Below are 13,968 nucleotides of genomic sequence, written 5' to 3'. Positions count from 1 at the left end.
AGCTGGCAAAACAGGTTCTACATAGTGATTCCTGTTATAAGGAATGTAAGGAAACTTATCTATATGTAAGTGGATAAGTTTGTTTAATGAGTTTTAAAATCCATTAATGATATTACAGAATATCACAAGGATAGAATCACAATGTTTATACATGCTTTTGTTGATTCCTCTTATGTTTGAAAAGAGATTAATTCTTCAGACAAGAACACTTCAGTACAGCTGACATTTTTTTTTTATAATTTAAATTAGTGTAAGTGATACCATATTGTCAAAGTGTCTGTAATGTAAATAACTGTAACAGTGTTTTCTTATTCTAGTTGAATTATTGGAATATAAACTTCAGCAGGAAAAATCTATTGTAAGTGACTTGCACAGCACCCTCTCTGAGGAGCAGAAAAGATCCTCTGAAACCTGTGATCTCCTGAATCAAGAAAAAGCATCCCTGAAATCAGAGCTTTCTGGAAGCAAGCAAGAGAATGAAAGGTTGCAGAAATCCCTGGAAGAGCTTCAGAGGGAAATAAATAATTTACGGTGAGAAGATTTATTTATTTACTTGATTTATCAGCAGGTAAAGCTCTGAAAGAGCTTTGTACTAATTGGTTCCATAAAGCACTTGGAAACACAGGAAGGAAAACCATGGTCTCTCACTTTTAAAGGGTTATGTTTTCTTTACTAAATTCTGTCGTCTTGGGTATGTTCCTTTCCCACTCCCTTCTGAGTGTATGCCAATATTTTGCTTTCCTCTCACAGGACAACTTTGCTCTGCCAGAATAAATAACCTATCTCTTCATTGTTACTAAATCGAGCAATTCTAGCTTGGCTTGCAGGGAGGTAAATGTTTTCAGCTGCTAACTAGCTGTGACTTGAAAACTGACCCTCTTTAGAAAGAATAGAGACCACTTTAAAGAAACAAAAATCATAGAACTCAGAGAAACCAACCCAAAATGTCTTGCTTGTGATGCTGGTGAAGGATGTTCTGTTCTGAACACAGAAATGTCGTTTTGAACTTTGCAGTATTGAATTGGAAAAAAAAGAGAAGGATTTGGCAGCTGCACTTGAAGGCTTGCAGGCTGAGCAGCTGAAGGGCTCTGAGCTGCGAGGTTGGTTTGAGGAACAGCAGCGTCAGCAGAGGAAAGCAGAGGATGAAAAGACAAAGGCCATGGAGGTAACGCCCAGCTCCCCCGGGGCATGACGTTAACTAGGAGTTATTTGTGCAGTCTTCTTCACCTCCTCTGTTCTTTGTTTAGTAACTGTTAAAACCCCCAAACCTTTTCTGAACCTGTCTTTTTTCACCCAGTTAAAGCTTTCAGTTACTTTCACTAATTGCACATGTAGAAATAAACCAAGGTTGAATGCCATGTTGGTTTTTTTTTCCACATCTTCTTAATGTTTTTTCCTCTCCCATCTTCCCCTGTTGTGTACTGCCCCTTGCTGAGTAGGAACAGCCAGATCGTGCAGCTGTGTGACTGCACCCTTAATTCCACAGCAAACTTAGCATGAGGGTGTGAGATGTATGATGTCTGAGATTATAAAGAAAGCCACCCAATGATAAATAGGTTTGGCAGAGAGTAAGTGGAGCCTTTTCAATATAAAATGTATTTTTGGAAGTTGACCAAAGTTGTTCTGTTCCCTTCTAAATTGAACAGAAAACAAGTGAACAACTTTCTCTCCAAGACTGTGATAGCAATGACTCAGTGCTTGTAAAAGGCCCACAGTAAATGGAAAAGGAGGAAGATTTAACATAAACCATTTCTTAAACCCCCAAACTAAACTCTCTCAAAAAACTCCAAACAATCCTTAAATTCCCTAAGTGAGGAAACACAATTCTGACTATTTCCATGTAGTCTGGCTTCTCCTGTCACCTTCCTGTTAGTTGTTTAAGTTTGAGAGTGATTTTTGTTTAGGTGTTTGTTACTGCTGCATGGTTAGGAGATGTTGCTACCATGTTCCTCCTTTTCAGAAAGCTGCTCATGCAGGGAGGACAGAGTAGCCAAGGCCAGGAGAAAAGTGCTTTGCTCTGGGGATACCTGTTGGACAGATTAGTCTGGCATTCACAAATCTTTTTTCAAGCCCCATTATGCAAAGCTTCTGCCATTTAGCATCTGACTTGGCCTTCTAGGAGATAACCAATGCAGCTGGCTATGTGCAGGGCAGGGTGGACCTCCCTACTGGGACAGCAGTGCCAGCTCTGTCTGTCTGCAGTGCCCTGCACTGTTCCTTCAGTCCCTGCCATTCCTTCTGAAGAAAGACTGGCTCCCAGAATGGACCTAGGGATGGATTTTAAACAGAAAGAGAGTAGATTTAGACTAGATGTAAGGAAGAAATTCTTTCCTGTAAGAGTGGTGAGGCCCTGGCGCCCAGATTACCCAGAGCAGCTGTTTCCCCAGGCCAGGGCTTGGAGCAACCTGGGATAGTGGAAGATGTCTCTGCCCGTGGCAGGGGGTAAGAATGAGATGAACTTCAACATCCTTTCCAAACCAGACCATTCTGTGATTTATTTTTTGCAGTCTCTACTCTGTGCTTTGAAGAGATGGGCTGCCAAGTCCTGAAGCTTTACATCTACTCTGACTGCTTAGATTTTTCTTTTTAACACAAGAGGGTTATTGCTGTTGCAGATGCTACTTATTAATGGGACTGAGTGATGTGAAAAGTAGTGATTTCCTAATGAGGATCTTACTAACTGAAGAAGAAATAATGTACTGGCATGTGGTGGTGTTTGCAAGGGTCCCAGGATGAGGGAAGAGTTAAGAATCTAGACTCCATGTTTCAGAAGGCTGCTTTATTATTTTATTATATATATTATATTAAAAGACAATGATATATTAAAACTATACTAAAAAATAGAAGAAAGGATTTCATCAGAAGGCTTGAATGGAATAGAAATGGAATGGTAATAAAATCTTGTGACTGACCAGAGAGTCTGAGACAGCTGACTGTGATTGGCCATTAATTAAAAACAACCATATGAGACCCATCACAGATCCATCTGTTGCATTCCACAGCAGCAGATAATCATTGTTTACATTCCATTTCTGAGGCCTCTCAGCTTCTCAGGAGAAAAATCCTAGCAAAAGGATTTTTCATAAAACATGTCCGTGACACTGGCAGATACATTAACATGATAATTTTTGGTTTTGTTGCTTGGTGCCATATTGCTAAAGAGCATTTTCTTGTAATTTTCAATTAAGCTTTTTAATACCTGAACTACTCTAGTTAAGTCTTGAATATCTTTCTGGATAAAATAGGAGGTTGAAAAAGGCTAAATGCCAGCCAGTGCCAGAGCTGAGTGTTTGTGCTGGAATCCATGTGCTTTCCCCCTGTGCCCAGGAGCTGCAGGCTGCCCTGGATGTGCAGTCGGTGCAGAAGTGCCAGCTGGCCGTGTCCTTGGAGCACGAGAGGACAGTGACAGACAACCTGCGCAAGGAGCTGCAGATCGAGCACTCCCGCTGCGAAGCCCTGCTGGCCCAGGAGCACAACAAGCTGAGGGAGCTGCAGAAAAGCCTGGAAGCTGAGAAAAAGCGATCCTTGGAGCTCCTGGATTCCCTGAACCACGAGCGTGTTCTGACAGAGCAGCTGAGCATGAGGGTGAAGGAAGGGGCTTCCTGCCAGCACAGGGAGTCCCTGCTGGAACAGGCCTTTGTCCGAGAGCTCCAAGCCCAGCTGGAAGAGGAGAGGAGCAGAACCATGGAGCTTGCTGCTGTTATTGAGAAAATGCACCAGAAGGCCATCCTGTCCCAAAGGCAGCTGGAGGCTGAGGTGCAGATGTGCTGTGAGGAAACCCAGAAGGAGAGGGAGGTCAGTGACAAACTGAGAGCCACCCTGGAGTCTCTTCAGACACAAAAGCAAGAGGTGATCCGTTCCTTGGAGGCCCAGAGGGAGAGAGAGGTCAAGCTCAAAGTGGACTGGGAACAACTGCAGTCACTCTTCACACTGCTTAAAGAGCAAGATAAGAACAGGAAAGAGGAGAGAGAAAGAGAGCAGAAACAGCAGCAACAGACAGAGCTACAGAAACAGAAGGACTGGCAGAGAGATCAGGAGAGACTGGTGAGAATGCTCTGCCTTACACTGAAATAGCCACACACTGAAATGTTACATCCCCACACACTGGGATTTAACCCTCTGGATGGTATTCTTTGATTGGAATGTTCCCTTCTGCTAAAGCATTCTGAAAAATATATTAAATGAGCTCTTGTCCTGCTTTTGTGAAATGTAGCTATTTTCAAGGGGTTGTCTGGGTTTGTTGTTGATGGAAGTTGATCTTTAAATCTTCCAAGTTGATCTTCAAATTTTTGCCTGTGCTGGTTGTTCACAGGTGGGGACAAATAGGGATTAAATGCAGGATGGAACCAAACTAACTTTCATGTCATTGCCCTTATTTTATGAGCTAGGATCCCAATCATGGCTTGAGAAACTAGTGGTTTCACCCTGGGTTTCTCCTTGGATGGGGACAATGGCTACTCCAGTGTCATTAAATGGCTTCCTGGTGGCCCTGGGAAGCAGTGCTCCAAGCCTTCCCCAAAAGTGGTCTGGCAGTTCAGGAACACCCAGAGGGATGTGCTGATTAGGTGTGTGACACTTACATAAGTGGGTATATATAACAAGCAATTAACTACTCCTTATTTTATTCAAACAGCAAAACTTGCAACAGCAACACCAAAGGGATGAACAAAGAATCAAAGAACTGCAGGAAATGCTGGCAGTATTAAGAGAAAAAGAAAGAAATCCTCCAGCTCCAAACTGTCAGGAGGAACTCTTGTGTACCTCAAGCAAAGATGGAAGTGCCACACAGCCTGTGACAAAGCAAACTGAAAAACCCCACTTGCAACAGCAGCAGCAACAGCTGGAGAAGATAAGGCAGCAGTTGCTCTTTGTGGTTATGCACCTGAATGAGTTCATACATAAAACTCTGGATAAGTGAGTTCATAAAACAGCACTTTGCTTTCCATCCTGCTTATTAACTTGTGTGTGTCATGGCTGAGAGCTTTTTTAATTCTTAAAAATTAACAGAACTTGCTAATTTCTCTGTGTATTTGTAGTAATTTGTGTGGTAAATATTGCATAAGTAAAGCCTGAGAACTTTAAAGGTCAAGTAGTGGGAAGAAGCAATTAAATGTGTGTTAACATTCTTACAAATCAGCCTGATACTGAAAAGGTGTTTCTGCCTAACAGAACGGTTAATGACTGGTCTGCATCAAATGATGAAGCTGTGGCCTCTTTACTGCAGACATTAAGGGAGCTAAAATCAGATTTGTCTCCTGCTACAACTCAGGTAAGGAAAATATTAACTTACTTTCATGTTCCACTCTGTTTTGTTGTATTGCAGAGTCTGCTTCTGAGAGCATTTTTTCCCTAGATATGTAATGTGTCCAAGGATCACCAGCTTTGGGATGTGTTGCTGTAGCTGCTTGATGCATCCAGAGACAGCTGTTTTTCACCAAAATGCCAAGTACTTTTTTCAAAAAGCACCACAGTGGTTTGTCATCTCAGGAGGGCTGTTCTGACCCAGGCCTGCAGTATTGCAAGTACTTTACACAAGCCCAGGGATTACCCAAGACCAAGCTCAGATCTATTGATGCAAAATACATAAATGCATTACTTTTAGATTCCATCTGATTCCCCAGATAACTGTAGTTTTATGTCTTTCTCTTGAAATAGACAGAGATCTATGACTGATAAGTGAAAAGTTTTTTGTGTCTTCTGTTCACAAGTCTGATGTGTGACAAGCTTGGCATGTTGCAGCTCTCCCTGTGTCTACCTGCTTACAAAATACAGTTAATGTTTTCCTTCTGTTACCTGTGCAGCCACACAGGTGGTTGCCAAGTGGATCATCTCCAGCCTTGAGGAGGGGGATGCTGCCTCTTCTTCAAGTTCATGGGATTGTTTTGGTTAAGCCTTCCTCTCACCAACCTTTAGAGCTGTCAGCTGTAGACAAAACCCTTGTTGGAGCAGAGTTCCCTCCTTCAGGGGTTGACCACACAAAAATCAAGGAACTCAAGTTTCCTGACATTTTTTTAAATAATAAAAGTGTTCAGTAGAGCACTTGAAAGTCACATGCCTTTCTAGATATTAGGAGCAAAAACTCCACCTCAATAGCTTTTTTTTTTCTGTGCGCACCAACAATTCCTCCTCTCTGCTCTCTTTTCAGGCTTTGATTTTTTTTTTTTTTCCAGAATCACCTTTTCCTTCAGTCTCCTCTCTGAATTTCTCCTTCCTTTAGGTAGTGAACCACATGCTTACGACACCAAAGGAACTTTCTGCTGTTTCCCCCTTGAGTTGCAATAAATTGGGGGAGTATTGGACAGGGAATCTGGCAAAATGTCAGCATGGAAAATCTGCCAAATGGAGCTGTCTGGTCAATCAGCTGCCAAGTGGTGCAGCAGAAGTCAAGGACATGGATGAGTCATGTAGAATCTTTCAGATACTACAGATTGTACTGAAATAAGTTGCAAGGAGAAAGTGGGGTCAGTTGTTTGTACTGGCTTCTGTAATGTATGGATTTTATTTCAAGGGATAAAACATCAACTACCTTAAAAAATCTTCTATTTCTTTTGTGATCTACTGCATCATGCTCTGATGTAACTGATGACCAGTAAACTTGTAGTTGCTACAAACAGGGCTACAAAGGCAGAACTTGCATGAGGAATTGGAGCTGGACTCCTGGGTCTCATTCCTTACCACAAAACTCAGTTTTACAGGATCACAGCATGGTTTGGGCTGAAAGGGACCTTAAAGCCCAACCTTTTTCCACCCCCTGCCATGGGCTGGGAACCTTTCACTAGACCAGGTTACTCCAAGCCCTGTCCAACCTGACCTTGGACACTTCCAAGGATGGGCCAGCCACAGCTTCTCTGGGCAACAGACTCTCAGAATTGAATATGGGATTTTTCAGGATTTTTCACAACTTGTTTTTGCATGTCCACAGACATCTTCACTATTTCTGTGCTGCCTGTGGATACAGATGAAAGTCAGAAGGGTTTTTCATGCATTTCAGTTTCCCATTGTGCCTTTCAACACCTGAATACCATTGCTGGTTTTTGGGCTCATTGTTATTATGTTTTAATTTGTCATAAATTTGGGTTATACTCAGCTTGAGGTGTTTGATTGTGAAAACAATGTGCAAAACCCATTGTGGCTCACTTCCTTTAGGTTTCTGTTTTAGGTGAGATCTACAGGTGACGCTGCCCCTGTTCAAGAGCTGGAAAGAGAGGCTTGGCAACGAGAGAGGAACATGCTGCAGAACATGCTGAAACAGGCAGAATCCCAGCTGGCTAAAGCCAATGCTGAAAATGAAAACAAACCAGTACCAGAAACTTCCAATCCTAAGGTAAAATCATGGGGATAACCAGCAAAGGGGGGGTCTCTGGTGCTTGGAGAGCCAGGAGCTTACATTTGAAACTAATCTGCTGGGGGAAAAAGGGATTGGTCAGATTATGGCATTCATCTTTCACTTACTGCTGTCATCCTCAGTTGCTATTTTAAAAGGTTGATTTTCTAGACAAACAGCTTGATATTTTATTTTAAATTAGAAGCTTTCCCCATATGTACCTCATCAGAGAAGTTTCTCTGGAACTTTCTCAATGTTAGGAACTTGCATCAAAAGTAATCTGGATTTTTGGAATTTCTTTCCTCTCTTAAATGAGAGGGAGACTTGGATTTTTTGTTTAAGCATGAAAATAGAAAACATTCATTATTTTTAATCCCTGCTGACTAAATAAATACTTTTTATTTTTCTGACACTTTGATTGTAATCAAATCTGATAGGCATCTCTCCCACCATGTGTTCTGGCTTACATTTTTTTTTTAAAGCAGGTGTACTTGTTTTATTGAAGAGTTAAACTGCTTTAGAGTTTTGAGTATCACAATTTTGGTTGAAGACATTCAGGAGATTTCAAGAGATTTGACACTCCATATCTGGGTGGGTTTTAGCAGTGTACAGAATTGTTTTGGCTGCTCTTGTGTCCTCAGTCTGGACACTTGACCTGAAGACACCTTGTTTGTGGCTGGTTTTTTGCATCAGTAACTGTGAAAAAACTGAACTTTTTGAAATTTTTTCTTTTTTTCTGCAGTTGCAGAGATTATATCGAAAATACATCCGAGCAGAGAGCTTTAGAAAGGCTCTGGTTTATCAGAAGAAATACCTCTTGCTGCTGCTGGGTGGCTTTCAGGACTGTGAGCAGGCAACTCTGTCTCTCATTGCCCGCATGGGAATCTATCCTTCTGCAGACCTGCAGCTCTCTGCATCCCACTCCAGGCCCTTCACCAAGTTCAGGTGTGCAGCCAGAGCCATCATTGCCATCTCCAGGTAAAGCCAAAACACTCCCTTGTCTCTTATTGGTGATGTTTTATTGGAAGCTTAAAAAATTGGTAGTTCCTGTGGCTTATCCTACATTAATATTAAGCAGAAGCAATCTCCAGAACTGGTTCAAACATGACTTGTTAGCTGAGTTTGATCTGTACTAAAGATTTGTAAAAAATATCTTTAAAATGAAGGAGGGTTGATTTAGTTGGGATATTGGGAAGAAATTTTTCCCTGCAAGGATGGTGGGGCCTGGCAGAGGTTGCCCAGAGAAGCTGTGGCTGCCCCATCCCTTGGAGTGTCCAAGGGCAGGTTGGACAGGGCTTGGAGCAGCCTGGGATGATGCAAAGTGTCCCAGCTCATGGCAGCTGGGAGGGTGGAACAAGGTAGGGTTCCTTACATTCCCTTCCAGCCCAAACCATTCCATAATTATATGAAAAAGCTACTTGAGCAATATCCAGCTGCAATATATTTGAGAACCAGTGCACAGCATTACAAACTGGAGTCCTTTGGGGCTGACCCTTATCTCATTGGTCTCACTGGACAGTCTGTCCTGTACCAGAATGAGATCTGTCAGGAATGATTCTCTGGAATCTAGTAGCGTGTGTTTCATTGGGTGTGATTTTATCATGCTGTGTCACTATCAAATGGGTTTTGCTAGCTGTACATGGGACAACATGCTGTCATTAAGCCCATTGAATGAAAAAAAAAGCAGTTTTAAATGTAACAGGTGGTTATTTCTGAGCAATTTCATAGTTAAAATGATCACTAGCAAGTTTCCAGCAGGAGATGACACAGAGTCTTTGACATGAATACCATAATAAGAGCGAAGGCTGCAGCACCTCCAAATTCATGCAGTAACCTCCAAACTGCTCCTCTCAGGTAGGAAGAGCTCTCTGGAGATGAGGAGCAGAGCCAAAACAAGCAAGTCTTTTCAGCAGTTCAAAGATGGTTACAGGGTAAAATGGGATAAGCCAGCATTGCAAAAACTGAATTTGAAGAATTCTCCTGTCATTCCCACAACCATCATTGCTTATGTCACTTAATCAGCTCTCTACCAACAAATAATATTAGAAGTTAAAGTATTTCTGCTTATTTTTAATGCTTGTACAAATTTGTTTTCTTACCAAGGTTAAAGTTTTTGGTGAAGAAGTGGAACAAAGTTGGCAGGAAGAGCACACAGGGTGAAAGCATTTCTCACAGTATAGGAGGTAACACAGGTATGTGTTTGGATAAGTACATTGTTTTCTTGGTAATTTTCTTTGTAATTTGTTTTCTTCAGTGATGTGTTCCATTTAAAAACAAAACCCAAGTGGGAAAATCTGTTTATTTTGCCACTATCCATCTGTAGAGTAGATGGATAGATGGTCTGATGCAGGTCAATAAGGACTTGAGTTACTTGAGGAACATTTGAGTGTTCCTTTGAGTTACTGATGAGTGCCTTTGTAAGAATTCCAGCAAACATCTTAATGCAGCGCCTAATATTGGGGAGCTGTTGCCCTTTGTGTAAAATTCCATTGTGTCTTTTCAGTGGTAAACAATATTCACATTAAAGAGTGTTTTTTTCATTACCTGGTACTATGTAATTTTCACTGTTTCTAAGTTGCTGGAAATACTTCTAAAAGAAGACAACACCACCTTTGTACATAAACCCACTGTTGTGTGATTCCTAAGAAACCTGAATCCTCAAATGCTGAACTTTCTACTTCAGTACAAAATAGCATCACAATTCTGTTAATTACAATTAAAAACAAAATAAAAAACCCCACAAAAATAAAAAAGCAGTTAGCTGTAGAAAGTGTGTTACCTGCATTTAAAACCAAACTTAAGCCTACTACTCTGCTGTCATTTTCATGGGTTTATTGGATGTGTTTATGACAGCCTGTTCTCAATGGTTCCTAGTGCATATTATTTAACTCTTCATAATTTACCACAGCCTCTGGTGCTAGAACAGAAGTGCTGAAGGAGCAGCAGCCCCCAGCTGGCCCTGTGAGCTCTCCCCCTACCCAGGACAGGGACCCAGGGCTGTGCCACAGACCCAGCCGTGCTGCAAGATTCACGAGCCTCTCCCCGCGGTCCTCCCACCGCTCACACAACAGGTCAGTCTGCAGAGATGGGAGATGCTTCAGGTTATTGTAAGGGTTGTTTAACTTGGAGTGGTTTGTCACAAACAGCCAGGTGGTCTTCTGGTTTGCATGGAATTCAGCAAAATGTTTTTGGAGAGTTTGAGACTTGGAGAGTTTGAGACCTGCAAGAACTTCCAAAAGACTGAATTGTACCCCACCCTATTCCTCTGTCATGGGATGTGTCTGTTTGTGACAGCCCTGCTAAAAAGTCACCAGTGTAGTATGGAACAGGATATTAATAACAGCAGCCCTGACTGGTGCTCAGTATGACTGGATTAGTGGTGGCTCAGGCCTGATGTGGATCCAGGCTAGGCTAAATGATGCCTCTTGCTGCTCTTGTTTCCAGAAACAAATATTTAAATGCAAAGGGTGGTGACGGTTCCAGTTTTCTTTGCCTAGAATTCCTGACTGTATGAATGTAACTTCTGGATATATTTGAGAGCATAGCATGAGCAGGAGAAAATAATTTGTTTTCTTTCTAAGGTTGCACCAGTCCCCAAGTTCAGCTGCAGACAAGTCCCTTGTGCCACCTCAGGATCCTGAACAGTCACTCACAGAATACATCCATCGCTTGGAGATGATTCAGCAAAGGCTGCGAGGGCTGCAGCCAGGTAAGAACCATCTTCTCACCCCTCACAGCTCCTGCAAGGCTGGGCTGCTTTTCACAAGGTTCTTTCTACACATTGCCAATAAAGAGCATCATTTTAAGGAGTAATTATCATTATTGGGGGGTAACAAATTGATTCTCCAAAAGGAAACCTTTCCAAGTTGTATCTAAAATTCCTCCAAGTGTGGCATTTCTCTAAGTGCATAGTAAAAGAGTTAAGATGGAATAACTTCGTGTGATTTCTGCCCCCTCCTCCCATTCCCAAATCTAAACAAGCAAGTATTGCAATTTAAATGAAGCTGTGTGTGGAGTTAATTTGCTTTAAAGTCAAACATAGCTGTTGTAATAGCTGAGCAGGGCTTTCTCTGCAGCACAAACTGTAATGCTTCCCTTAATTATCACTTCCTTATGTTCATAACAGATTTTAAAAAAAGATTTGGAGGCTGGTAAATACAGCCATCTCATTCTAAGACTTATCAAACTGCACACAAAGGACTGTAGTGGTACTTAGCTTTGCTATTTAAAACAGTTCCACCTAATTTCTAGACCAGATTTACTTCATTTAATTAGTCTAATTACCTCCTCTCATTACATGTTGGTTATAGCACAGAAACACCTTATCCTCAGGAGGAACTTGCAACCTGTCATCACATCATCCTGAAATCCTGAAGAGTTTGGGAACTTTGGCATTGTTCTCTGCAGGACTTTACCTAGAAACTTTATTACTCTGACTTTGTGGGTTTGTTTGTTTTGGGGATTTTCCCCAAAATCTGCAGGTGCATGGCTGATCAGATAGATAAACAGATTTTAGACTTGAAAGCTGTCAGCCTTTATGGAAGTAACACGTTTTGCTTCATTCCAAGTGTGGAATAAGGACTGCACAGCTGGGACACCATAAACACTTCTGTGAAAAGTGTATATGATTTCTGTCATTTCCAGATTACCAGGATGATAATGTCCAGAATTACAGAATGATGCTGCAATCTTTACAACAGTGCTGTCAGCCAGGTGATTTCCCAGCTCCCAGTGAGCTAAAGAATCACCACAGGAGTGGCAGAACAGAGCTGTCACTGGGGTAAAGCAGGCCTGTGATGGAGCACTGCTCCCAGGGTATGAAGGTTTGCTTTGGCAGATGTTTAGGCTTTCAAATCCTGTTTGGTATTGCTCCTAGGTGGCTCGTGGAAATTGGAATTGCTTTCAGTGTAGCTCATATGAAGTGCTTAGAGGAAATAACATGCTGCTAATTGTACACTGTTGCTTCATAACACAAGCAGTTTGCTAATATTGATCTGTTGTTTTTTTGTGTTTTTTTTTTAATTTAGGACAAGTGCTAGGTTCACCTCATCAGAGAAACCTAAGAAAGTGATGGGAACACCTAGAAAATCTGTCCTGCAAGTTCCTGCTTCCTCTGAGTTGGTCCTCACTCAACAGATGCACTTGCAATCTGCCATGCAACTGAATAAAGGGCAGTGCTTTTAAAGCAGATTTTTATATGACTCTTTTTATTATATTTTAGTACTTTAAGAGGGACTTAGTTTTCACTAAGAACAATGTTTTACATTCTCATGTGAAATTAAGTCAACAGCTGAAGTGTGGCTGCATCGCTGTATTGTAAGCTGCAAAAAGTCTCTGTGGTGTTTATTTTTCTATAGTGTATAGGTGGATTCCTTGTAAAAAAAGTTATTAAAATGGCATTTTATTAGTGAATTTTACATTGTGTGGTTGTTTATTTCAGTCATACCTATTTATTTGTTTTTTGCTGTTCCTAAAATTGTTTAGGTTTTGATATTTCTACAGGATCATTCCAATTAAAGGAGTAGCTCAAATACTCTCAAAAAATATCAAAGATACCGGTAGCTTTCTGTGAATTTAGGGTTTGCTCTTCTGGTTTTTCACTACATAAATCCTCCCTCAGTCTGTCCTATTTATTCTGGACACTTTTAGCTTCATTTTTCTAGTTCAAAAGGCCCATAGTTTTAAGTCTTTTGTACCAAACAAAACCTGTGAACTCTTATCTACATCTAATGTAAGTGATCCTGCCTGTGTCTGGTATCTTGTGCTGTAGCTGTCTTCAGGGGGGCAGTTCCAAATGTGCATGAACTTGCTGGTTGGAGAAGAGGAAAGAGGTGCTCTGGTGGTACATCCATTTCCAGTCACAATGTCTGGGAGAGATCCACGTATCATGCTGAATAAGACTTGTCTGTGATATTTCTATATTTCTTTAGAAAAGGCATAGGAAGAATTATAATACCAGAATATTTTAAATCTCTGGACATGCAAAATCTCTACTTTTGAAGCAGTTGTGGTTTTTAACTTTGGAGCATGAGAGAAATCACTTCTGGAGGCAAATTGTTCTGCTGCAGCCTATTAAAAGATTTTTCTCTACTGGAAATTGAGAATTGTATCATGGCATTCACCTGAGATCATTTTATTACTTATTTTACTGCCTTTGTCTTGGTAAACTCATATTTATCTGTCAGGTATATCACCATTTTGTTCTCTGGAAAAAAAAGTGTTAGTGATAGATCTTGGCACATGTACAGATTTATTATGCCCTGACAGCTATAGGAGAACCCTTGAACTGATTGGGCATAAATTTAAGAGCTGTGAACAAACCTTACTTGATTTGGTGTAAAAGCTTGGCAAAAGTGACTGAACTTGTCCAGAGTTCCAAACCAATTTGAAATAAGTTTATGCTGGCTCAGTGACTGCATCATATTTCTTTTAAAAATCAGATTCTAAGAGTCCTAACACTTGAAAAGAAATCTGCACAGAAGTGATGCCTTGAGAGGCTGCCTAGAACAGGGGCTAGACAGTGTTAAAGGAATAAAGCAGGGAATTATTAACAGGCCTTCAAAGGATACACCTTGGGCTGTACAAGAGCCTGGCTGAGGCTACACCCAATATGGGTGACAGATCACAGGTTTTCACACTTCTAT

At 41.2% G+C, this 13,968-nt stretch overlaps 1 protein-coding gene across 2 annotated transcripts in view; it reads left to right on the top strand.

The window, feature by feature from the left end:
- The window catches only part of PCNT (pericentrin), a 70,365-nt gene extending 57,637 nt beyond the window's left edge, over positions 1 to 12,728 (top strand). For both annotated transcript variants that reach the window (XM_058809361.1, XM_058809360.1), the window contains exons 44-54: positions 318 to 531; positions 1,015 to 1,165; positions 3,328 to 4,044; positions 4,634 to 4,914; positions 5,170 to 5,269; positions 7,160 to 7,324; positions 8,067 to 8,302; positions 9,428 to 9,516; positions 10,233 to 10,395; positions 10,906 to 11,033; positions 12,352 to 12,728. In XM_058809361.1, the coding sequence (XP_058665344.1) occupies positions 318 to 531; positions 1,015 to 1,165; positions 3,328 to 4,044; positions 4,634 to 4,914; positions 5,170 to 5,269; positions 7,160 to 7,324; positions 8,067 to 8,302; positions 9,428 to 9,516; positions 10,233 to 10,395; positions 10,906 to 11,033; positions 12,352 to 12,395 (2,288 nt within the window). In that variant the 3' untranslated portion in view covers positions 12,396 to 12,728. The remainder of the gene's footprint in view (positions 1 to 317; positions 532 to 1,014; positions 1,166 to 3,327; positions 4,045 to 4,633; positions 4,915 to 5,169; positions 5,270 to 7,159; positions 7,325 to 8,066; positions 8,303 to 9,427; positions 9,517 to 10,232; positions 10,396 to 10,905; positions 11,034 to 12,351) is intronic.
- The last annotated feature ends 1,240 nt before the right edge of the window (positions 12,729 to 13,968 follow it).

This window comes from Ammospiza caudacuta, chromosome 8, assembly GCF_027887145.1.
Source record: "Ammospiza caudacuta isolate bAmmCau1 chromosome 8, bAmmCau1.pri, whole genome shotgun sequence".
Lineage (NCBI taxonomy): Eukaryota > Metazoa > Chordata > Aves > Passeriformes > Passerellidae > Ammospiza > Ammospiza caudacuta.
The sequence above is the reverse complement of the archived record's forward strand: the minus strand, read 5'-3'. Positions and strand labels throughout refer to the sequence as shown.